Raw genomic sequence first — 26,554 nt, forward strand, 5'->3', positions numbered from 1 at the left:
AACATTTACTGATTAGTCCAGAGTACAAAGGTTCATACCAATAAGTTCAGGAGCTAAAGAGACTTACAAAACATTAGGGAAGATAAATCCTTGTTCCTCAAGCAATATGAAGTCAGAAATTAAATGGCCAACATATGATTTACATATGTGGAAATTTTCCCTCCGGCAGATAAGCATATTTTTCTTGAAATATGCAGAGATCTGTTTGTAACCATTCAAAAGCAAGGAAAGACCAAGGCTTTGAAATATCTTTAGCAATTTTAAATTCATTTTTTAAATTTAATTTTACTTTATTTTAGAGAGGGAGAGAGCACGAGCAGGGGAAAAGGGCAGAGGGAGAGAGAGAACCCCAAGGAGGTCTCATGCTCAGCATGGAGCCCGACATGAGATCATGACCTGAGTCAAAATCAGGAGTCAGACACTCAACCAACTGAGCCACCCAGGCACCTCGTTAGCAATTTTAAAGTCAAACTTCTCAGTAAAATAGACCAAGAGTTAACGAACTTTTTCTGTAAAGGGCCAGACAGTAAATATTTTCAGCTGTGGGCCATAGTGTCTTTTTTTTTTTCTTAAATATGAAATTTATTGTCAAATTGGTTTCCATACAACACCCAGTGCTCATCCCAAAAGGTGCTCTCCTCAATACCCATCACCCACCCTCCCCTCCCTCCCACCCCCAATCACAGAAGTCCATGAGGGAGGGGAAGAAAAAAAAAGAGGTTAGAGAGGGAGGGATACAAAGCATAGTGTCTTTGTCAAAACTACTTAATTATGCCACTGCAGCACAAAAGCAGCCACAGATAACAGTAAATGAAAAAGCATGGCTGTGTTCCAATAAAACTTCATTTGCAAAAATAGGCAGCATGTTGGATTTCCCCCAAAGGCCGGAGTCTACCAACCCCTGAAATGTACAGAAGAATGTAAAAACCGGCTGTGATAATTTTTAAAAGTTTAAAGAAGAGCTAAACAAACTAAACTGTTTTAGTCCTAAACTGTTGTCCAAAGACAGGAGAAATTTCTTAACATATACAGACAAGCACTAAAATCAAGGAAACAGCAATTAATTGCAAATGGGTTCTAGTATCTACACAGTGATATATATAAGGAATATATTACTGGGAAAAATAAGTGTAATTTGGAAAAATAATTTACAAATTAAAGTTGAGTTCCTAGATTAAGTCTGGTATCTTCTTAAAATTAAAAAAAAAAAAAGATTTTACTACAGATGGGTGAGCAACGAAATGAGTGTAGGTTGACATGTATTTTAATCTTTTTTTCCCAAATGTTTAAATATTTCCTCCCACAAGATATACTAGAAAAGGTTTCTATCATTTTAGAAGTCCCGTCCATTTGAGACACAATCTGAATTTGGAATTTGAAATCCAAACATTTATCTTATTTTATTTTATTTTAAATGTATTTATTTATTTTGAGAGAAAGAATCCCAAGCAGGCTCCACGCTGTTAGCACAGCGCCTGACTTGGGGCTCAATCCTATGAACCATGAGGTCATGACCTGAGCCAAAATCAAGAGTCAGGACACACTTAACCAACTCAGCCACCCAGGTACCCCCAAACATTTATTTTAAGGAACTGTTAAAGAAATAAACATATATCAAGATATTGTTTCCTCGTTATGTTTCTAGATAAAGCTTGCTGGGCTGGCATGGAAGGGAAGAATTAGGGGAGGTTAAGTGAGAAGTACACATGTACAACTTCAAATAGTAATGGAAGAACTAACATGACTGCATAAAACATTTTCAGAGTAATTATCTTAACTGCTAAGTATTTGGTTTACCTGTTTATTTATGCCAGAACTGGCTTTAACTATAGTATACAAGTAAAAAGTATAAAAATGAATGTGCTGGGAAACCCACAAAGACAAAAACATAACAAACATGTGGGAAAAGATTAATGGAATGGGAACAGGAAAGAATACTTCACATTTCAGATCCAGATACAGTTAAGAACAGAACTGGAAAACAGCAATGCTAGGATGAGAAGAAAACAGTATTGTCAGTCAGGCAGCTGGAAGGTAGGTTCAGACCTGCAGCAGTCATTAAACTGCTCTGGAAATTCACTTTCTTCGTCTGTAAAATAAAAGGCTGAACTAGATCATTTCTAAGTTCCCTCTAACTCTACCATCCACATTCAGTAGAACATATCTCAAAAAGCACAAAGGAAGGAAAGTCAAGGGTACTGGTAGATAAATACCGGAGAATTCAAACATAAGGTAAAAATAGGGAGCCTAATCACAAATCAACGGATCCAAACCTATCTTTACTTATTCTGTACTCTAAAGAATTATAACTTTCCTAGACTCGGGACTGTGAGTATTGGCCATGCCCACTTACTCACTAGGAGCAGTGGCAGCAACCCCCTTCCTGGACCAGAGACTGGAGGCCAGCCGTAGGCACACCACTGACAGGCGCCTGGGCAGTGCACACAGTAGTGTGGCAGAGAATACACTGCCCAGAGGCACTCCAAGCAAATGGCCCCACTGCATCCCTCGATTTGGTGGCTTTCCTGCCACACACAGAGAGAGGGTGAGCACATAGCAGAGTGGGCAGAAGCAGAGAGACATAGAAGAAGGGTGGGAGATGCCAACGTCAGGGATAGAGTAGAAAGTTGTTTGGCAGTGGCAGATGTAGGGGCAACAGACTCAGAAAAAGAAACAAATGAAACACCAAGTCTGGCAAAAGTCACTAGGAAGCAACAGATGTTCACTTCTGAGATGCCTATTAGGGTTTTTATTGGGTCCCTAAGCTTCCACTGTATCAACAAACACTTCAGTTGTGCCAGAGCAACAGCTAGCCCGTGGGGCCTTTTCTGGGCATCTCTGATCCTCTGGGCCACCTTACATATTATACCCCATTAACTGGGGCAGCATGCCTCTGTTCCTTGAAATTAAAATAGCTTAATGCAGTTCTTAAATTTAAATTGTAATGGCAATTACCTCCTTCAGAATCCTTTCATTAAAAAACTGTTGAAGCTTTTCATTGCAGTAGTTGATGCAAAATTGTTCAAAACTGTTATGTTCAAAGTACTCTGAAAACATAAAACCAGAGTCAAAAGTCATCATCAAATCAACTTCATATTATAAATTTATCTTTGGATAAAATTTTATTATGTCAATGCTTAATTTAAAATTAAGTAAAAAAATACATATATTTGCATTATACTCCCCAAATTCTCTCATTTCAAGACAAATTTTGTTAGGTATTTCAATTAAGTATTGAAAATAATTGCATTTTACTTAACAAAAAAGGTACACGTTAAAGGAGATAAATGTCGTATCGTAAAAGATGCAAAACGTAAACCACTTAAACCAGTTTCTTAAGCACAAGGTGTTAAAGCAATCTAAATTAACTGAAGAACAAAAGTGGCTTAAAAGACAAGTGTTTTAAATCTTTTTCTGTATAATCAGTAAAATCATAGTTAAAAAATATTACGAATACTCACTCATTTCTAAAGTAAAGAGACTGCATTACATTACCTCTAAGATCCCTGTAGCTCTAAAATGTTATGATTCTGTTATGTGCCTGTTACACTAAAACTGGTGCAGACCAGGAACCAATGTCTGAAGATTTTAAAATTTTACCTCAGTGATGAGTGTTTTTCTACCTTTGAACCAAAGGTAATAATTATAAATTTTAAAATATGTATCACATCAAAACCAAAATTCTACCCCTCCCCAAAAGTAAATACTCATACCTTCTCTTGGCAAAAGCAAACTACACAGGAGGAAAACACCACTCCTACGCAGCCAGAAGGAACACTCACATTGATACAGCCCAATATAAAAATGGTCCAATTTACTTGGAGATTTTTACAAAAGAGTCATTCACAACAATACATCTGGCACTCAGATGTTAGTGATTCTTTTCATTTCTGGTTGCACAGCTCCGTGGCTGTTCTCAAACATTTATCTTGAATATAAATTAATATATAATACCCTGAATATATATTTATATTACATAGTTATATGTATAAAATATCTTTAATAAACATATTTATTCATTTGGTGGAAATTCATTGGAAATAGCAACCTGTTAACCACTAGTGATGAATTTCTACACATAGCAATGAGTTTGGCTTATATGTTAGGTCAACTTATATCCAGCACTACATTGTAGTCAGTGGTTTTAATGACTTAATCCTCTTTATTAGTAGGACTCAAGACTTTACCTTTATTCAGTTGTATTCATTTAGGAGTATAGAGACATTTCCTAACTATAATGGTTTCAATCAACATGTTTTATTATTAGCATTAGTGTGACCAAAACCTCTGAGTTTTTCCTTTTGTTAAGCATCAGCTTCCTAATTAAATCATATTATAAAATGAAATGTAGGTATGGACACATAACTGGAAACATATCAAGTGAAAGGTACTGCAAGTGAAAAAATGGTTCTTTTAATTTTAGATATATGTGAAAAACTGAATAAAAAATAACATACAAATTCACAAACAAAACTATACTTACCAAAACCAGCAATATCTAGGACTCCAATAAAATAAGATGATGTTTCAAAAGGAAAACACTGATTTACTCTGTTGACCACATGATCAAAAAGATGGCTATAGACAGTCTTTGCCAAGGCATCACGAGCATTGTTTGCTTGCTCCACTTTCAAGGGTACCCTACAAAAGAAGACTATACCAATGAAAATTCTTTACAGTAATAATTGTGAAAATAATGCCAGATACCCAAGATCAAAGGGTATCTAAACACATTCACTGGGAAGAACAAAATAAATAGCTACAAAAGGTCATTTGTGAATAGGCACAGATAAATGGGGCAAGAAGCATACTAAAAGAACTACAGAAATTATCTACACATAGATAAAAAATGTATTATTGAGTAAAAGAAGTTTAGGCTCAAACCACTGACGACCTTAATTTATACTTTATATGCTGAATATATAAAAAAAATCATTCAGAGGAATAATCTTCCTTTTAACTTTCTTCAAACGCAAAAGAAACTATTTAATTCAAGCTAAAGTTTGGCATCTTGTTTAACACTGGGAATAAATGCTTACATCTTAAAATTCAAACTGTCCGATTCTATTTAATATAAGTAACTATATGGTGTTACAGTATTTGATGTCGCAGATATAGACACACAGCCCTCTTCCTCAAGAAAGTTAAAATCTGATTAAGAAACTGCCATAAAAGTGAATTTTCAAACGCCTTGCTAAATGCTATCATAAAGGTGAGTATGAGGCACCACGAGAACACCAGAAAAATTGTCAAATTTGGAAGTAACCTTAAAAGTCTAAACTGGTTTTCCAACTTCCTGCAACAGAACCCTTTCCTAAGTGAATCCTATGTGAGCACTCCATACATAGAACACATAAAAGAACTGCTTTGCAACAAAGGGGAAATGGAGGAAATGCTACCTGAAAATCACACACCTATGCTTTATCCAGACTTTCCATGGACCCCAGAAATATTTCTAAGGAACCAAGCAACTGTATGGCACTACTATGCACCCTCCTTGCTAAGGTTTTCTTTATAATAATTTGGAATCAGCTTAGCAAATAACCAGGCTAAACATATCTTGCTAATGTTTCCCAAAGCGTAAGAGCTACCAAATTATCTGAGTGGCTAAAAGTTTGTTTTTACATCCTCCCGGTTTAATTTGTTGAAAATCTTCCTGAAATATGTCACTAGAACTCACTCCCTGCCTTATTTAGCAAGGGATAGAGGATCTGACTGTTTCCCCCCATAAGTGAAGATCTTACAGTGCCCCCAGAATGATGGCTGAATATCAATTTTATTTTATGTATCAAAAACAGAAATGCCTAAAACACAGAATATTGAGCCAAAAATGTACAGATACCCAAACGCAACCTAGAAATTCTTGGTTACAGATTTAAGAAATTCTGGCTAGGCTCTTATTTTCTTGTCATTTGTAATTTCCTCTAAATGAAGAATCGGAGAGGTATGGGGAAATCACATTCGCTGAGTGTTTTACTAAAGTGAGTTCTCCTCAGTAAGTTTTAGAACAGGGGTGGCTGGGTGGCTCAGTCGGGTTGAGTGTCTGGCTCCTGATTTTGGCTCAGGTCATGATGTCACGGTTTGTGGGATCAAACCCCATGTAGGGCTCCACACTGATAGTGCAAATCCTGTTTGGGATTCTCTCTCTCTCTCACAAAATAAATAAACATTTAAAAAAAGTTAAAAAAACAAGTTTTAGAACATGCCATTTATAAGGAAAATCACTTTTAAAATAAAATGGTCTGTTGCCTTCTGAAACTAAATAATGGTAATGGCTGCACAAGATTGTACATATACTAAAAAATACTAAACTGTACACTTCAAAAGAATGAATTATAATTAAAAAAAAAAAAAAGAAAACCAGCTGTCCTGAAAAACTGAAAAAACATTGCCTAAAACAAATACTGATTAACATAATCAACTCATATTTTGTACAAGTAAACCACTCTTACTTTATAAACTTCAAATCTGTGCCATGCAGCATATCTAGATGCAAGGAACAACTTTAAGAGCTGTGGAGGTCAGCATTTATTTATATAGATTACTGGAGTAAGATGCACAGAATTCTAATTATCGAGCACGTGTTTTAGAACATTATAATGAAATGGATCATCCAAAAGATCAACTTTAAATCTCCATGTTGTCAAAGAAAGATATTTCCTTGACAAACAACAAGGCAGTAGTTTTACAGAGCAATGAGTTAAGGAACTTACTTTATGACTGTTCCTTTGGTGCCCCCTGCTGTTGTTAGCATGACTCTTGTAGTTAAACTTACACGAAGATCATCTTGATCTAAACCCAGTAATTCAGCACAATATTCCAATGCTTGATTAGATTTATTCTTCAGATTACAACCACCTAATGAAAATACATTTAAATTTGAAATTAAAAGACATTATATTAACCTAGATTTTCAAGATCCATTTCTTAGAAGTAGACTTCACATATAAATCTATGGAATAGACCGGGTTTATCTGTGGCTTATAATTTCATCTCACTTTTTCACCATCTTTGTCAGACATTCCTACTGCCAAGGTCAGTGGGAGACCCTCACTTGAGGCAGTCCATGATATCTCATGGACTTCTGCTCATCAATATTAACCTGCCACTGTTTCATTTTTTATGACCCTGCAAGCAAAATACACTAATGATAGATTATAATCCTTGTAAATCTCTAGAGAAATATAGTAGCTTATCATTAAAATTCATACAATTCTTGAAAACTTCAAGACGTAACTGTAATGGCAAATGGTGACACTTCAGTAGGTCAGTGTGGATGTCTGTCAACATAAGACGTTTGTGTGTGTGTGTGTGTGTGTGTGTGTGTGTGTGGTGTGGTGTGGTGTGTGTCTGTGTGTAACCACGCATGCATATGCATATGCTTATGCTTCCTGTTTGGGAAACAGGAAGAGTGTAAGGAGGCAACGGCTATTACCTGTACATCATATACATAGATTTATACTTATGGAGGCTGTTCTAAAAAGCATTATACAGAAAGACACTATACTGCAATGTGCCTCTGCATTGATATGGCTGTAAGACTCATTAGCTGTGTGACCCTGAAAAAGTTACTTATTCTCTCTGTGCTCAGTTTCCTTATCCATTTAGAGAATACTAACTATATTTACCTAATAAGGTTGTTATAGAGATTAATGAGGTTACATATGTGTCGTTCTTGGAATAGTACCTGGTACACAGTAAGCACTATATAAAAGTTAACTATTATTATTTTTATTATTACTACTATTCTGAAAATAAACATTTTACTAATAGTTAAGGTTTAATTTTTATAACTAATTCATCTGAAGACTAATTTCAAAACTACAAAGAATTTGTAAAAATCGTTAAGTTTATCATGACAAATTAGTAAACTACTTAATAGATTGGTCTCAGGAGAAATACACCATGAGATTCTATATGAATAAGGGGCTGTCAGGATAACTCACTGGGGACAAAAACAGCTTTTTCAGAAAATGGCACTGAGACAACTGGATATCCATGTGCAAAAGAATTAAGTTGAACCCCTGCCTCACACCATCAATAAGACTTGAGTTAAGAGCTAACACTATTAAACTCTTTGAAGAATACACAGACATAAATCCTCATCATCTTGGAACAGTAACGATTTCTTAGATATGACACCAAGAGTACAAGCAACAGAAAAAAATTCAGACAAATTACACTTCATCAAAATGAAGAACTTTTGGGGTGCCTAAGTGGCTCTGTTATTAAGCATCCAACTCTATATTTCAGCTCAGGTCATGCTCTCACAGTGGTGAGATGAGCCTGCGTCAGGGTCTGCACTGAGTATGGAGCCTAAGATTCTCTCTCTTCCTCACCCTCTGACCTTCCCCCACTTACATTCCCTCTCTCAAAATAGAAAAATGAAAAATTTTTATATTTCAAAGAAGACGACCGAAAAATTTAAAAGACAACCCACAGATTTAGAGAAAATATTTACAAATTATATATCTGATAAGGAACTTGTATCTGTGATATATATTTTAAAAACCTCTTACAACTTGATGGGGCACCTAGGTGGCTCAGTCAGTTCAAGTGTCTGACTTCAGCTCAGGTCATGATCTCACAGTTCATGAGTTTGAGCCCTGCATCAGGCTCTGTGCTGATAGCTCGGAGCTTGGAGCCTGGAGCCTGCTTCAGATTCTATGTATCCCCCTCTCTCTGCCCTTCCCCCACATGCATTCTATCTTTCTCTCTCAAAAATAAACATTAAAAAATTAAAAAAAAAAAAAAATTCTTACAACTTGACAACAAAAAGACAACCCAACTGGGGCACCTGGGTGGCTCAGTCAGTTAAGCATCCGACTTCAGTTCAGGTCATGGTCTCATGGCTTGTAAGTTTGAGCCCCACACCGGGCTCTGTATTAACAGCTCAGAGCCCAGAGCCTGCTTCGGATTCTGTGTCTCCTTCTCTCTCTGCCCCTCCCCCCGCTCATGCTTGCTCACTCATGCTCTCTCTCTCTCTCTCTCTCTCTCTCTCCTTCAAAATAAATAAACATTAAAAAAAGGGTTGTTGTTTTTTTTAAAGACAACCCAATTAATGGGCAAAGGATATAAACAGACATTTCTCCAAAAAAGAGATACAAATGGTCAATAAAGACATGAAAAAATGCTCAATCTCATGAGCCTTCGGGAAAATGCAAATAAAAAACACTTCACACACACTAGGATGGCTATAATCAGACAGCATTTGTGAGGATGTGGACAAACAGGAACCTCCATACATCACTGATGAGGATCTGAAATGAATATAGCTACTTTAAAAAAGTCAGACAGTTCCTCAAAAGGTTAAACACAGTTACCATATGACAGCAATCCCACTCTTGCATATATCCAAGAGAAATAAAAACATATGCCCACACAAAAACATGGACAAGAATGTTTTTAGCAGCATTATTCATAATAGCCAAAGGCAGAAACAATCCAAATGTTCATCTAATGGTGAAATGATGAACAAAATGTGGTATATCCACAGAATGGAATATTACCCAGCCAAAAAAAAAAAAAAAAAAGTAATACTGATACATGCTATAACACGGGTGAACCTTGAAAACATACTAAGGGAAAGAAGTCAGTCACAAAGACCACATATTGTATGATTCCATTTCTATGAGATTCCCATAATAGGCAAATTTATAGAGACAGAAAGTAGATTAGTGGTTGCCTAAAGCTGAGGGATTTGGGAAGAAATGAGAAGTGATTGCTGAAGGGTATGGGGTTTTCTTCTGGAGTGATGAAAATGTTCTAAAAACTAAACTGCAGTGATGACTGCACAACTCTGAGTATATGAAAAAACCACTGAATTGTGTAGGTTAAATGGGTGGATTGAATGGTCTATGAACTGTATTTCAATTAAGCTGTTACCAAAGAAAAAGAACAAGGGGACAAGAATACTTAGAAGATATATTAAAGCTTTAATTCTGTAAAAATAAGCTTACTACTGATTTCTTATTACTAAACACACATAGATTATCTAAATTTTGTAAGTCAATCAACTGGCCATCAAAAATTCATTAATGTATTGAAACATTTCACCATTACTATTTTGCAAGGTTTCTTATACACTTTGAGAAATTATGTAAGGCTAACATAAGAAAACATATATTTTAAAAGTTTTAAAAAGGCAAAACACTTGTAAAACAACGTAAGGTTTTCATGTCACTCTCCTTCCAGAAAAGAACTTCTCTGAATACTCTTTAAGTTTGTTGTTATAGTAGCATTTACTTCTGTCATGCAGAATTTAAAAAACACAGGAAGTCCCACTAGGCATTTTTTGTATATGCCATCATGCAGAAACTTTTCGATATGAGTCTTCTAAACACTTAGAAGAATAAGTTTTCTTTTAAAATAATTATAAAAATATCTATAGCTTTTCTAAGTTGCAAAGACATGCCAAAATTGAGCTCCCTGGTGGGGGGGGGGGGGATCCATTCTAACTAGAAAGAAACCATTTGGATCTATAGGAAGGGTCACAGGAAAAAATGGAGATTAATAAAATCTGAACTATTAAAATAAAAAAATAGCCTAGTTTATTAATTTTCTTCATTCAGTGGCTCTTTACAATCTGCTCTGCTTTCTGCTCATTTTCAACAGAAGGAAGTTTGAAAAGAAAAATAAAAGTTAATGTAAATACATGCTATTATTTGCCTTTTGACTGTGTAAGTGCTTTTTCCACTACTGGATCACACCACGTTTATGATCTCTGTATACATCTGCATGTGCTACCACAGGGTGATAATTTGAAATAAAAATTTCAAATCCTTCAAAAAAACTAAAAATATGTTGCACACTAAGAACATACCTGATTTTGCTTTTTTTATTTTTCATTTTAAACTGGAATTAATCTGTATTTTTATTTTACTTAATCATTAAAAACACTTATGGTGATTATTATGTACTGGATATAAGTATATACATCACTTAATATTTAACTCATTTATTCCTCTATACAACATGAGGCAAGGACTATTGTTATCCTCAGTTTACAGGTGAGGAAACGGAGACAGAGAGCCAGCCCAAGACCACACAGGCAGGTTACTACCCTAGTGGCAAATACTCTGGCTCAAGAATTTATACTCTTAACTACACTGTGTTGCATGTGACATTATTGACTTCACAGCATCACAGGATATTAAATTTGAGAGTCATGAAGACCATCTATTCCAGTCTGCTCACTCACAGATCAGGACTCTTGGGAAGTTTTAGACTGGGGGCAATTTGGGCCAATTATCACAAGTACCTGAGTTAGTTAGATGTGGGTGGAACCCAGTTCTCACATCTACATTTTCATTAGTAACCATATTACTTCTGTACAGGTTCCACTTCCATAAAATGCAGATAATATCCCTTACCTCATTATCTTTATGAAATTTAGATTATGATATGTTGTTTACGATGAAACGCAAAATATGAAGGGTCTTGCAAATAGCAGACACATTTTTTTAAAGTTTATTTGAGAGAGAGAGAGACAGCGCGCGCACGAGAGAGCATGAGCAAGGGAAGGACAGAGAGACAGGGAGAGAGAGAATCCCAAGCAGGCTCTGCATTGCCAGTGTGGAACCCAACACAGGACTCGATCCCATGAACCGGGAGATCACGACCTGAGCTGATCACGACCAAGAGTCGGACACTTAACCAACTGAGTCACTCAGTTACCCCAAGCAGACACATTTTTTAAATATTCTTTTTTCCTTCCTCTTGTGCTCCTTCCTTATATGCATACTATTGCTAGGTACTGTACTTTAAAAGTACTTCTCATGGGCTGTTTACATATAAAGAAAAGCAAAGGTCAGAGAGCTTCTGGGATCTGACACTAAAGTCCATGTTATTGACTACTATATTAAATAGTGCTTTCAACATTTTTAAACTTATTTTTAATATAAAATATTTTAATAATGTATTTATATAGGAGTCAATAATCTTTTCTCTAAGTGTCAGATCTTAGGCTTTGCTGGCCATACAGTTTCTGTCACAACTACTCAACTCTGCTGCTGTAGCATGAAAGCTGGCACAGACAAGGCTCAAATGAATGGGTGTGGCTTTGTTCTACCAACACTTTATTTGCAAAAATAGGCAGCTGGTCAAATTTGGCCATGGGCCACAGTTTTCCAATCCCTGTGTTCATGGATCCAATTTAAGATTACATAAAAAGTCTTACTGTTTATGTAGAAACACTGGAATTCAAATGTTACTATCATGAAGGCACTTACATGTTCTTTTTAATTTGCATAACGTATAAACTATTTTCATTTCCAAATAATAAAGTATATGGGCTGGTACCTATTCAATTGCCTTAATTAACTGATCCAAGTTTATATCAATGAACCAGAAAAATGTTAAAATACCTTAATATATGGTAGAGAATTATGCTGTGCACATACTGGCAAAGTAGAATTATCAGTTGAAAAATTTAACTAAATATGACCCTTCTGGCTGGTCACGGTTACTTATCCTTCATAAAATGAATTTATTCCGCTTAGTATCACTGACTTGTTCAAAACAGAGCTCATAATGACTAATAATGCAGCATCCTTCATTTCCAAGATTTACCACACAACACAATATATTCTAGAAATTTCAGGGTATTAAAAAGCCTGCATACAAAGAGATTGAATTTGCAAATAAATGACAGAACTTCTAATTTTATTCCTCTTTAAAACAAAACAACCACAAACAAATGAACCAACGAAAAATACCTGAGGTGCTGCCAGCTTCCTCAAAATCAATATTTCCAAGGTGCAGGACACCAGCTACTACCCGGAACAGATCAAGCTTTTCTTCATCATCCAAACCAATCTTTTTCATGGCTGTGCACATTCTAATAAAATCTCCATGGTCATCTAACAGAGGATCTTTCAAGGAACCTGCCTTAAGATACTACAAAACAAGAAGATACCAATTAACTGCTCTTTTCTCATTATTTAAGTATATTAAAACCACTACACAAAGTCTATTAATGCACTATATATAACATGCAAAAATAAAATATGTCAATGGGAAAACTTTACTATTCTAACAATTCAAAAACTAAATGACTGAGAAAAATGTACATAGGATCTTTCTGTATTATTTCTTTCAACTGCCCATGAATCTAAAATTATCTAAATAAAAATCAGTAAAAGATGGAATGAGATGTTTTCCAACTAAATTACAATTTTAGCTCTAATGTATTATAATGTTAGGATATGTTAAATAAAAATATAAATTGACTGAAAAATAAGAATATATCGGTGGTTGAAAGGAATCAACCTTAATCCAGAGGTCAAAAAGAACTAAGGTAAAAAAATGATATTAAAAATTCAAATCTAACACTTAACATTATACTCCTTTAGGTTAAGTGCCATCAACTGCACCAATATTCAGCAGTGGTAAATAGTGGACAGACTAATAACAATTTTCATGGCCTAAGAATCACTTTTTAAATCTTTCTGTATAAGCATATATGAGGTAAAGTATATTAATAAGCATTGTGTTTACTGTAAAAATTTATGCAATGACTCACATTTCAGAAAAAATAAAGAAAAAAATGTGTTTTCTTTGCTAAAAGAATTTACATCTAAAGTATTCATTTGTTAGAACTTATTAAAAAGCTCAGAAAAAGGAGTAAGAAAGTTAGGCCTGCAGAAACTAGAAGTAGAAAAATAAAAGTTACTGGACACAGAGAAACTGGACTAGGAATTTTCCAGAACTTGACAATGAATAGGTAAAATTAAACATTAAGTAACACAGCATCAGAATTAATTGCCCATTAAAGACACTTCTAGGAGACTTTTTTCCTCCCAGTTGCCAATTGCTTCCCAGCTAAAGTTGGGATTATCTTTCCACAAAATTCTTTAAAATGCTTAATTATGCTTGGGTGAAATTTCTGGAAAATGTCTAGATAAAGAAATTTAACTTCATTCTTGAAAGCAGCAAAGGAAATGATCACATGCAGCCAAAGTTAACAAAAAACACAGACCATGCAGAATTTTTAGTCTTGCAACTGAATCATTACTTCATTTAAAAACTGTTTCTAATCAAATGTTAATGAATATATTGCTATTATGGCAGACTAAAAATACTGCACTCTCCTAAAAATTGCACACAGCTTAGACACTCAAATGGAACTAGGCGAAGGATTCTAATTAGTCAAAATGATCACCTCATCCTCCTGATAAAGAAGACATAAAAAGTAATTTAAACATATTAATCCATTATTCACTTATATATTTTTATATATACACTCAATAATATAGTAAAATACCTAACAAAGTATGTTGCCTCTAGAATCACAAAGAGTACTTTTTTTTTTTCTTAGCAGAATGCCAAGAATATTTGGTATTCTTTGGAGAGCAAAATCCAGTTTTCTTCCCTCTCTACTTAGTTTTTTCCATGTCAAAGATCACATTTAGACACACATCTTCTTCCCTGAGGACAGCTGCATTATCCCATAGGTAAATGTTTCCATTATCTTAGTGGAAAGAATACAATTTCTATATTTCAATGATGCCTTATAAAAATATAGGTTATCATGACAAAAAAAGATACCATAATAAATATTAAAGTAACTTCTTAAAGTTCCAACCATAAATGTCACACAAAGTTTACAAGTTTTAATTTGGACATTTATGTCTGAAATGACAAATAAAATGTCAACTTAAAAACTAACGTACTCATCTGCTTAGAATTTATTTATTTATTTTTTTTTTTTTAAATTTTTTTTTTTCAACGTTTTTTATTTATTTTTGGGACAGAGAGAGACAGACCATGAACGGGGGAGGGGCAGAGAGAGAGGGAGACACAGAATCGGAAACAGGCTCCAGGCTCCGAGCCATCAGCCCAGAGCCTGACGCGGGGCTCGAACTCACGGACTGCGAGATCGTGACCTGGCTGAAGTCGGACGCTTAACCGACTGCGCCATCCAGGCGCCCCTCATCTGCTTAGAATTTAAAATAATGGGAATTTTTATTTGCTTTCTGTTCTTTTCTATGAATATATTAGAAACATAGTTCATCTCACTCATTTTGAAAAGACACAAAAACATCTGATTCACACATTAAAAGGTGCATATAATAAAAACTTGTACAACTAAATATTCATATAAATTTTTAAATAAAATTAATAAAGGCAAAATGAACTAGTCCCTATAATTAATCCTGACTATTTCATAATTTAAGCTCCTTGATTAGCTACAACTTAGTACTACTTACTACTTGAATGTTACATATTAAAATTTGTAAGAGTTGTAGATTTTTAGATTAAGGATTTAATATTTTTAAAATAATTAATAGTATAATTACTTCTAATTACTCTCAGAAATATAATAATTTAGTAACATCAATATATATTATAGAAATACAATGTTTTAAAGAGAAATACAATAACATATAAGCATTAGTTCACAAGAATGCTTACCCTATTTAATGTCTACTTCAAAGCTTACTTCAGGCTTAAAGTAGAAAATAACTTATGAAGAACATATTTTATACTTAATCCTAAGTGGGTAATGTGAGAGTAAGTTTTGAAAATGTTAGCAAAGGATAATTCTTAGGCAATATAATACCCTCACGTGGGGGAAAAAGAACCAGAGAAGAGCACTGCATTGAGGCCTAACCAAGAAGAACCAAAATGTGTCGCTTCTGTAGATACCAAGAGAGGGACAGAGTTATACACCGTGAGAGAGACTTGAACGAGCATTTAGTTTTTAAAGTATAAACCTAAAAGTAAGAAATATGATTTAGGCTCCAAAATAAAAAATGTATCTTTCAGTATGATTTTTTTGCATTAAAGATTTTAATTTAAAAAAATAGCCTACTATACCTCAGGACTTTTTCGGTTCTGTAAAATCTGTTTGTCAGTTTCTTTGTTAGCAAAGTATCTAGTGCAGCCTCGGTTTAAATACTAGGAAAAAGAAATTTAAAATAAAACAAATATGACCCACATGAAAATAATACAGAAGAAAACACAATTTATCAAACAGGGGTAACCAAAAAGAATTTTTAAATATAACCTGAATATCATTTAATCTTTCAATTACAATCGATACTGCTATATATTATAAACCTTTTACTCCTAATCAAACCAGGAATGTTGAAAATCCTAATTCCTGAAAGTAGATTAAATTAAATAGTTAATATAAAAATCAATACCATTAAATCTTTCCTATTTTTTTTAAAAAAATTTTTTTTTTAACGTTTATTTATTTTTGAGACAGAGAGAGACAGAGCATGAACAGGGGAAGGGCAGAGAGAGAGGGAGACACAGAATCTGAAACAGGCTCCAGGCTCTGAGCCGTCAGCCCAGAGCCCGACGCAGGGCTCGAACTCACAGACCGTGAGATCATGACCTGAGCCGAAGTCGGACGCTCAACCGACCAAGCCACCGAGGCGCCCCTAAATCTTTCCTATTTTTAAAGGGCAGTAATTTTAGAGGCAGGAAACTTTCTGACCTAATAAAGAATTTCAGCAGCTGCCTTCCTAGGATGCCTGCCATTGTGCCAGGAAAGGCTATACAATCTGAGACACGCAAAAAAAAAAATATGCTCCTAGTTCTCCAAATAGAAAGAAATACTAAAGTAAGACAAGAATGGTACCATTACCTTATCATTAACACAATGTCAAAAAGCCACACCATCATTATTAAATTTCATATGATTCATAATAACTTATACTCCTTTTCTAAAACTCATTGTAGAGAAATACCTCTTCTACTTTTATGAAGATACTGTGGGCAACTAACTTCACATTCCAATTAATCTGATGAGCTCTAGAGAAGGTGGGACATTGTAGAAGCATATAAATAGAGGCAGTTATACAGCATTTTAAAACAGTAGTTTTAAATTTTCCAAATACAGATTAAAATAAACTGAAGTAATAAAGAAAAGCTGAATTGCAAACACACAGAACAATAATTAAATATAATATGTGTCACAATTCTCAAGCGGAAGACTCCTGCCCAAAGAGAACTATCAGAATCACCCAGAGAACTTTATTCAAATTGTATTCCTTATCCATTTCCATGATTCCCACATATTCCACACAGGGACACAGTTTCCTAGCTGCAAATCTGTAAATTATGCTAACCATCCCCAGTCACCACTTCTTGAAACTGTATTGGCTTGTGATTCTTGGCACTCCTGATTTTCCTTGTACTTCTCTCACAACCCAACTTGTGCTTTCTTTCCTGGGCAACTCTTCACCGTTCATATTCTTCAACTCCAGAGTCTGGATCTGGCACCTGCTTCTCTACATTACAAAATCTCCCTGAACAATCTCATCTACTCATGGTCATACTTTTAACTACTACCAGAGTTCTGACATCTCCCAAACCTATCACTACAGCACCAACAATGACCTTCAGATTAGAAGACCAACTGTCTTCTAATCTTCTCTCCTTAGATGATCCATAGGTTCCAAAACTAAACTCATCCTATATGCCACAAATCTTCCATATGGCCCTTGTTTGGTATTTACATCCACCCAGTTACCCTAGTCAAATCTAAAATATTATTCCAGAATCCTCCTTCTCCCTACCATATTCAGTCTCCAAGTCCTATCAATTTTACCTCCTAATATTTTGCACATCCCCTCCTCTGTAACCTTCCCATTGCTAAACCAAATTCAGGCAGTAAGTAACTTATTTCGACTATAGCCATGGGTTACCAACTAATTCATCCATAGTTGCAATTTCTATCCATCCCCTCCCATACCCCCTTTAAAACCACCCTCCATATTAAAGCCAGAAGTATAGACCTGATATCCAACTTTCTACTTAAATCTCTTCAGTAGCTCCTTATTAACTATAGAAGTTAAGACCAAACTCTTTAGCCTCACTTTCCACCACTTCCTGCCATACTCTTTAAGCTTTTTCTTGTCTTTCTTTCTTCATCTTTTTCCACCTACTAGGAATACTCTTTGCATCTTTCTTCCTCTAGCTAATACTTGAAAATTCTTCAAGATTCTAATCAAGCATCAGTTATTAATGTAAGCTTTTCCAAAATCCCCAACATCCTATGCACACCTCTTTCTTACCATTCAACCTATCAGTCAGACTGTGTGTGTTTGCATGTGTGTGTGTTTCTGACCAGATTCTAAATTTCTCACGAGCAGGAACTGTTCATCTTTTTCACCCAGGCACAATGCCTGGTACCCAGGGGGCAAGCAATAAATATCTGCTGTTGAATTAAGAGAGACAATCATACATCCTTTATTAATTCAGTGGTCAAACTTTTTTTTTTAATGTGTCAAAGATAACTTTAAAGCTAGCATTATAGAACTATTATAAATTTCTTATTGAGTTTAAATTGATAACTGGTTTCATATCTATCCTTTCATCTATCCATTTCATATCTCTTCAGATAGTGTTATATTATAAATTCAGCAGTAAATCTCAGTAGAGATCTACATGTTATCACATTACACTGGATTCAATGTAAGTTACATACAACTAGAAATTAAAATTCACTAAAATAAGTTTTAGAATCAAAGGCAAGTCCATTTGCAAAAATTGTATGTAATTTCTTTTCATCCACCTACCCGAAAATTATCTGGGGAGTTCAAATGAAGTTTTTCCCTAATATCTTCAGAAGCACCAGCACACAACCTATAAAAGATATGATAATTCCTTTCCTCTTTGCCTTGAACACAGATCCTAGATTTCTCTAGAAGGTAATGTGAAACAAATCCTCCAACAACTGAACTCTAAAAAACAAAACAGAGAGAAAATACATGTTTGCATTTAAAGTCTGAAAGTATAATCTACCGATGTTAAATTATGTTGCTACTAACCATTCGTCTATCAAAGAGGTTGTAATATTTATCAAATAAAGGGGGAAAAGCAGATAACTAAATAAAGAATATTTATAAAGATTATAATGAATATATATATTCTCCCCACTATCTAAAGTAACAGAAAAACTTAAATGGATTTACCATGAGTTCAAGTACAGCACCAATGCTATCAAGACCTTTACAAAAACACTTCTCAAACATATCATCTCAAAACACAGTTACTCACCTTTTCATTGAAATGTATTTCTACAAATTTTCCAAATCTACTGCTATTATTGTTGCGAACAGTCTTTGCATTTCCAAAGGCTTCTAAGAGTGGGTTAGCTATTGAAAAAGACATAAAAATATTCCATCAAAAAATAGCATAAAGGAAAGTTACAAAACAATAAATATGCACGGTATGTTTCCTTATTAACAGAGATAGAAAAAATGTCTTCAAAAATATTAACATGAAGTAATTCACATGTAATGTCAAATTCCTCAAATATTTATTGACTACCACTATATTCAAGCTCTATTAAAGTACAGAAGATGGGAAAATTACTCAAATTATGTAAAAACAAAATGTAAATGGTATGGAAAAGACTAAATTTTAAGAAGTCATTAGGTTACAAAATTTATAACTCAACTTTGAAAATTACTCCCTAAAAATTGTAAGATTTTCACAAGTGCATCATCTTTACTAAAGGAGTAGTGATCATAATATAGAAAAGAGCAAATCTCTGGTGAACAAAATACAAGCAAGAAGGTATTAGTTGACTTACCTTCCTAAACTGTTTTATATATGAGTAAAACCTCCAGATTTACCATTTTTTTCATGTACATCTAACAAATCAGTTTACAGAATGACTAAAAAAGGTCCTCAGAAAAACTGTTTCTAAAACCCCAGCCTATAAGAGACTCATTTTAAAGCTAAATACACCTGCAGATTGAGAGTGCTGGGGTGGAGAAACATTTATCATACAAACAAATGTCAAAAGAAAGTAGCAGTATTTCTATCACACAAACTACACTTTTTTTTATTCTTGTATTGTTTTATCCTGCTTTGGTGTCAGGGTGGTACTGACCTCATGGAATGATTTTGAATGTGTTCCCTTTATGCCATTATTTGTAAGATTTTGATAAAGATTGTCATTATTTTTTTTTAAATGTTTGGTAGAAGAATTTGCCAATGAAGCCATGTGCATGGGTCAGCTTTTTCTGTCCTGGGAAATTTCTGATTCCTAATTCAACTTTCGTTCTTGTTATAGGTTGAAGATTTCCTGTTTCTTGAATTCAAGACTCATGATTCAGTTGTGGCAACTTATGTGCTTTAGGAATTATCTGGTTTTCTTCTAAGTTACCTGATTTGTTAGTATATAACTGTTTACAGTAATCTGTTATCATACTACATATTTCTATGGTTACCTGTTGTACTGTTTTCCATTTGTCATTTTGGTTTCCAGGTCTTTTTTTTTTTTTTTAATGTTTATTTTTGAGAGAGAGAGACAGAACACAAATGAGGGAGGAGCAGAGAGAGGCAGACACAGAATCCAAAGCACGCTTCAGGCTCAAAGCTGTCAGCACACAGCCCAACACGGGGCTTGAACCCACAAAACTGCAAGATCATGACCTGAGCTGAAGCTGGACGCTCAAATGACTGAGCCACCCAGGCACCCCTGGTCATTCCTTTCACTGTTATGTTATTGTTTATTCTGGCCTCCACTTTATTTATTTCTGATTTTTCTTCGTGCTTTCCTTCCTCTACTAAATTCAGCTAAGTTTCTTCTTTTTCTAGGTCCTTGTGGTGTAATGTGAAATTGTTTACTTGAACTTTTTTTCTTAATACAAGCATTTATAGCATAAATTTCACTCTAACATCGGCTTTTGCTGCATCCCATAGGTCTTGGAATATTGTGTTGCTTTTTTCTTTTGAAACCTATTTTGATTTGCCACATGATTTCCCACTTGGTCCACTGTTTGTGTGATAGTGTGTTATTTAATATTTACATATTAAATATTTAGTATTTACATTGTACATTTTCCAGCTTTGTTTTATTGTTGATCTCTAGTTTTGTACCACTGTAGTTAGAGAATATACTTGGTATGCTATCAGACTTCTTAAATTTATACTATTTGTCATGTCTCTTTTTATGTGATTTAACCAGGGGATTCTTCTATGTGTACCTGAGGAAAATGTGTATTCTATTTTTCTTGAATGGAATGTTTTATACATATCTTTTAGAACCCGTATTCTGAAGTATGCTTCAAGTAAAAAATGTTCTTGTTGAAAAAAAAAATAACAACTTTAAACAAGAGTACTTGTTTAAAATAAAGCATGTCAGAGGGGAGGTGAGTAGGGGGATGGGTTAAATAGGCAAAAGGGATTAAGAAGAGTACACTTATGATGAGCACTGAGAAATGATGTACAGAACTGCTGAATCACTATATTGTACACCTGAAACTAATGTAACATTTATGTTAACTATAATGGAATTACAATAAAAAGCTTAATAAGAAAAAAAAAACTTAAACTCCCAATGAACAAATGTAAAATTTTAATTGTTTTTATCTTATAATCTACACACATATGACTAAGGAAGATTTACTGGACTCTATTCTTATACTCACCAGTCTCAACTATAAATATACTAGATTAGTGCCAATCTTACATGTTTCTCCATCTGCAGCCTCATAAACTGCTTTATGGTGCTTATTACTATAATATTTTTATGAAACATTTTATTAAAGTCCATCTCTCTTACACAATCCACAGTAGAAAGCTTATTAACAAGTATCCAAACTCTTTTAAAGATCACTTTCCGATTGTTTCACTTTCCAAAAAAAAAGTAACAAAGTATTAAAACTGAAAAATGTTTGCATATACATCTAACCTTTCAGATGAGCAAGAAAACTGAGGCCTAACAAAATCAACTGACTTATGGAAAGCCACATGACTGGCTAGTGGCAAAAGGGGAACTCAATTACAGGTCTCCCCAACTCCTCTACAGAGATCTACTAGTTTTTGCTGAAGGGTTTAATATATTAAGTAAAATATCCAAAATTAGGATAAGAGCCTACTAGAAAATTACAGTAATATTATTGATACATTCATTCTAAAACCAACAACCAATTTTCAATTGAAGACACCACCAAATGATTTCTATGTTCTTCTAGTTAACATCTACTATCCTCTAGTAAGGAGCTGGAATAACACTTTCCAACTTTTCTCAACTACAGCACTCTACATGTTGTACACTACATTCTCACAGAAGAAACCAGGTTTATATCCAATTTGCAAGCACATTTGTACCTCAAGTAAACAAATCAGAATACTAATTAGTATTTTATTGAATTAACTCATAATTTGTTCTTTTTATTTATTCAATTTTAAAGGGTGATTCCCTCATTAAAGTGAGGTACTTTACTGTGAATTAACCACTACTTATTAGATCTTCAAACCTGGGTATGTTACAAAAGCACAGTGAGAACTATAAGTAAAACTATAAAATTATGTCAAGAAACATGAAAAACATGATTGCTGCAAACTTTAAAAATGTTTATCAGAGTTGAATTTACGTTCATCCACACTCATATTTCACAACTGTGAAAAAAAGAACATAACACCTGCTAGCTATAATGTAGCAAAATGAATGAACACAGAAGCCCCTCAATAAATTTCTGTCCAACTGAAATTTTTCTTTAAAATACTAAGAGTATTAAAATCTGCTCTCAGTACAGCACATAGTTACAATGCCTGAGTTTATTTTTTTTTCTTAAGATGCCTGAGTTTATATCCCACTTCCACAACTGATGAGCTATATGCTCTTCAGCAAGTTACTTAAGATCTTTTTACCTCAGTTTTTAATCTGTAAAGTAGGGATAAAATAGTACTTACCTCATTCTGTAGGGATTCAAATTAGGAACAGATTTTCAGCAAATCAGACAATGTGTAATACATCTCCATATGTTAACTTCATCATCATCATTATGAAAATATTTACTGACTGCCTCATACCAGAAAGTGAGGAAGGAGGAAGGAGAAGGAGTGTCCACATAGGCTCAAAACACCTCATAAAACTACAAGGAGACCACCATGAATAAAGTATAAGGACTCAAAGGAAACATGGCTCAATTAGAGCAAAGGAGACAGAGGCCAGACCACACAGAGCACTGTTAGTGATGTTACAGATTTGCAGCTGTATCTTCAGAGCAATATTAAGCCATTAAAAGATTGAAAAGATCATCCCAATTTCCACACAGAGAATAGATTACAGGGAAGCAAAAACTTAAGTGGGGAGACCAGAGAGGAATCTATGATGCAGGAGGGTGGTACAGATTCAACACGGTGGTAGACTGGAACAGTTGTTTCCAAATGAGGTACAAGAAGACTTGGTAAGGGGTATGCAAGCACTGACCTTAAGGAAATCAATTTACAGACTCCTGCCTTCCAACTGTACCTATTCATTAAAATGATTTCCCCAAAAAAGCATTTTAATTCCAAATAACCCTCTTCCTCTCTCCTTTTTTACAAAACACAGGGTCAACTAAACAAACAGGAGACCAGAAAGTATCCTATATTTCTTTCATTCATCCAAAACATATTTATGGATCATATCCCACGTATTAAACACTATTCCAGGGAACTGTAATAGATAAAAATCTCTGCCCTCTTAACACTTACCTGGGGTGAGAGGGAAGACAACAGATATTAAATAAAGGAGAATATACATGAGCAAAGATTTGTAGGAAATGGAAGGGACTTTTGGATCTCTGGGAGAACATTCCAGACCACCTAGAGGATTCTCATAAGTCAATTTCAGTACATATCTAACAATAAAAAATAAGAATTTAAAAAATTAACAATACCTTCAACAATTCTATCATCAATATCTTGACCTGTTCCATAGGATTCAGTCAGGTATCTGTTTAAAATACAGGTAAAAAATTTACATGACTGTAACATTGTACATATTATATTTGTAATTTTAATATCATTTAACGCATGTAAAATTTAAACTTGGATCACCACTACAACTATTTATTTAAAATTTACAAATTTATATTTAAATGCAACTATTCTGTTATAGCTTTTTAAACATTTTTTTTTAATGTTTTATTTATTCTTGAGAGAGAAAGAGCAAGAGAGAGACAGAGCATGAGCAGGAGACAGGAAGAGTGAGAGAGGGACACAGAATCGGAAGCAGGCTCCAGGCTCTGAGCTGTCAGCACAGAGCCCAATGCAAGGCGAACTCACAAGCTGTGAGATCATGACCTGAGCCGAAGTCGGACGCTTTACTGACTAAGCCACCCAGGTACACCAAGACCCCACCATTTTAAACTGTGTCATAAAGTATGGAAGGGGTACCTGGCTGACTCAGTCAGTGGAGCATACAACTCTTGATCTGGAGGTTGTGGGTTCAAGCTCCACACTGGGTGTAGAGATTACTTAAAAATAAAATATTTTTAAAAAATAAAATAAATAAAGTATGCAAATGTATTCAAAGTCAACCTGTTCAATGAAAGACATATTTGTATCTCTTTGTTCACAACACATTCACAGTAGCACTATTCCTAACAGCCAAGACGTGGAAATAACCAAAGCACCCACTGATGAATGAATGAGTAAACAAAATGTGGTATATTCATACCCCACAGGTGTATTCACCTTGGAAAGGAAATTGTGACACATGATACAACATGGATAAAATTTGAGGACATTATGTAAGTGGAATAAGCCAGTCACAGAAAGACAAATACTGTATGATTCACTCATATGAGGTATCTAGAGTAGTCAAAATCACAGAAGCAGAAAGCAGAAAGGTAATTGCCAGGGGCTGGGATAGGGGAAAATGGAGTTGTTCAATGAGCACACAGTTTCAGTTTTGTGAAATAAAAATTCCTGGATATTAGGTGAACAATGTGAATATATGTAATACTACTGAACTGCACACTTAGAAATGCTTGAACTGGTAAATGTTATGCGATAGATAGATAGATAGATAGATAGATAGATAGATAGATAGATAGATAGATAGATGTTATGCGATAGATAGATAGATATTTTTTTACCAAAAATAAAAAAAAAAAACAAAAAAAACAACCTGTTCAAAATATTCCAGGTTAGCTAAATACTCCTCACCTTAAAACAAATTTTGTATTTTCTGTTTTGCCAGCTCCTGATTCTCCAGATACGATGATAGACTGACTCATCTTGAGCACTTTCATGTCTCTAAAAGCCTTATCAGCTAGGGTTAAAATAACACATTAATAATGAGCAGTGTGTTAAATACAAATTTACTAAATGACTGAAAGTTATTTTACTATCAAAGAACACTTGCTCTTAAAGAAATTATAAATGTATGTTTACAGTTAGTAACATTTAAAAAATTTTAATGTTTATTTACTTTTTGAGAGAGAGAGAGACTGAGCAAGGTAGGGGCAGAGAGAGAGGGAGACACAGAATCTGAAGCAGGCTCCAGGCTCAGAGCTGTCAGCACAGAGCCTGACGAGGGGCTCAAACTCACAGACCATGAGATCATGACCCAAGCCGATGTCGGAGGCTTAACCAACTGAGCCACCCAGGCACCCATACAGCTAGTAACATTTTAAAATAAAATCACTCAAGTGTTCAAAACATCTCTAAATAGTTTTTACACTAAATGTCCTATCTTACTACCCTGACAGCTAAGTAATATGAAATCCAAATAAACAACTCTTAATTTTTTGCACTAAAATGTTTTCATATTATGAGCTGTGGCTCAGTTCTTCCCAATTCCAAAGCAGGTCTAAAACAAAACAAAACAAAACAAAATGCTCACAATGCATAACTAATGAGGGCCCCAGAGAAAAGCAAGTTAACACCTACCAATTAAGAAATCTGGCAAACAAAAGTTCTGCTGGAAAAAATAAATACATAAATGCAAAATCTGTGTGGTAGTATTAAAAACACAAGTTGAGCACAATTTAATTCTGTTAAAGTAGTCTCATATTAAAACAATTTTAATTCAGGGGTGCCTGGGTGGCTCAGTCTCTGACTCTTGATTTCAGTTCAGGTCATGATCTCAGGGTCATGAGATTGAGCCTGCATTGGGCTCCTCACTGGGCATGGAGCCTACTTGAGATTTTCTCTCTCCCTCTTCCTCTGCCCCTCCCCTGCTCGTGCACACACACACACTCTCTTCCCCTCTCCCTAAAAAATAAATTAAAAATTTTTTTTAATTTAAAAACAATTTTAATTCAAAATTAGGTTCTAACCAATTTAACCCTATAACACAATTATTTCTCACTTCAGACATATGCTACCCATACAAGTGAAGAAAAGGCTTTACAAATGGCTTTTACTCTATTAGACCAAATGCAAACTACATGCAAGAGTATACACATCCTTCTGCCCAATTTATCAGCAATCTGTTCCACTCACTTTCATATCATTCTAAATGTTTAACAGTAAAGAACTAAAAATAAAAGTCAGTTTATTTACATTTTGAACATATAATTTCTCTCCAGTAATGAGCTTGGTCATATTCAGGTTCTAAGGATTTTGTACCATTTTGCTAGCTCATAGAAAGCATACTAACGACCATCAGAGCATCTCAGAACTAAAAGTCAATCTGCTATTGCACTGGATTTGGGTGACATAGTCACTCTGTGTAGTAGTACACAGTACACAAGTCAGCCAAATTAGGAAGTGAAGCCTAGCTTGGCCAAAACACAGGCATGAAAAGAAAGCCCAAAGCGAAACAGACTGCACCAAGAACTAGTACCAAAACATGTCAGCACTTAAC

At 34.6% G+C, this 26,554-nt stretch overlaps 1 protein-coding gene across 7 annotated transcripts in view; it reads right to left on the bottom strand.

Annotated features, from left to right (window-relative positions):
• MYO6 (myosin VI) overlaps positions 1 to 26,554 on the bottom strand; it is a 143,882-nt gene that overhangs the window by 44,783 nt on the left and 72,545 nt on the right. For all 7 annotated transcript variants that reach the window (XR_008422976.1, XM_019442694.2, XM_053904708.1 and 4 more), the window contains exons 6-14: positions 24,910 to 25,015; positions 23,637 to 23,692; positions 19,015 to 19,112; positions 18,534 to 18,698; positions 15,820 to 15,900; positions 12,717 to 12,897; positions 6,714 to 6,858; positions 4,484 to 4,641; positions 2,956 to 3,047 (exon numbers count right to left, since the gene is read on the bottom strand). Coding sequence is in view for 6 of the 7 variants with exons in the window: in XM_019442694.2 (XP_019298239.1) it covers positions 2,956 to 3,047; positions 4,484 to 4,641; positions 6,714 to 6,858; positions 12,717 to 12,897; positions 15,820 to 15,900; positions 18,534 to 18,698; positions 19,015 to 19,112; positions 23,637 to 23,692; positions 24,910 to 25,015 (1,082 nt within the window). In the remaining variant the exon portion in view is untranslated. The remainder of the gene's footprint in view (positions 1 to 2,955; positions 3,048 to 4,483; positions 4,642 to 6,713; positions 6,859 to 12,716; positions 12,898 to 15,819; positions 15,901 to 18,533; positions 18,699 to 19,014; positions 19,113 to 23,636; positions 23,693 to 24,909; positions 25,016 to 26,554) is intronic.

This window comes from Panthera pardus, unplaced genomic scaffold, assembly GCF_024362965.1.
Source record: "Panthera pardus isolate Hobbes unplaced genomic scaffold, ASM2436296v1 HiC_scaffold_17, whole genome shotgun sequence".
NCBI classification, from domain to species: domain Eukaryota; kingdom Metazoa; phylum Chordata; class Mammalia; order Carnivora; family Felidae; genus Panthera; species Panthera pardus.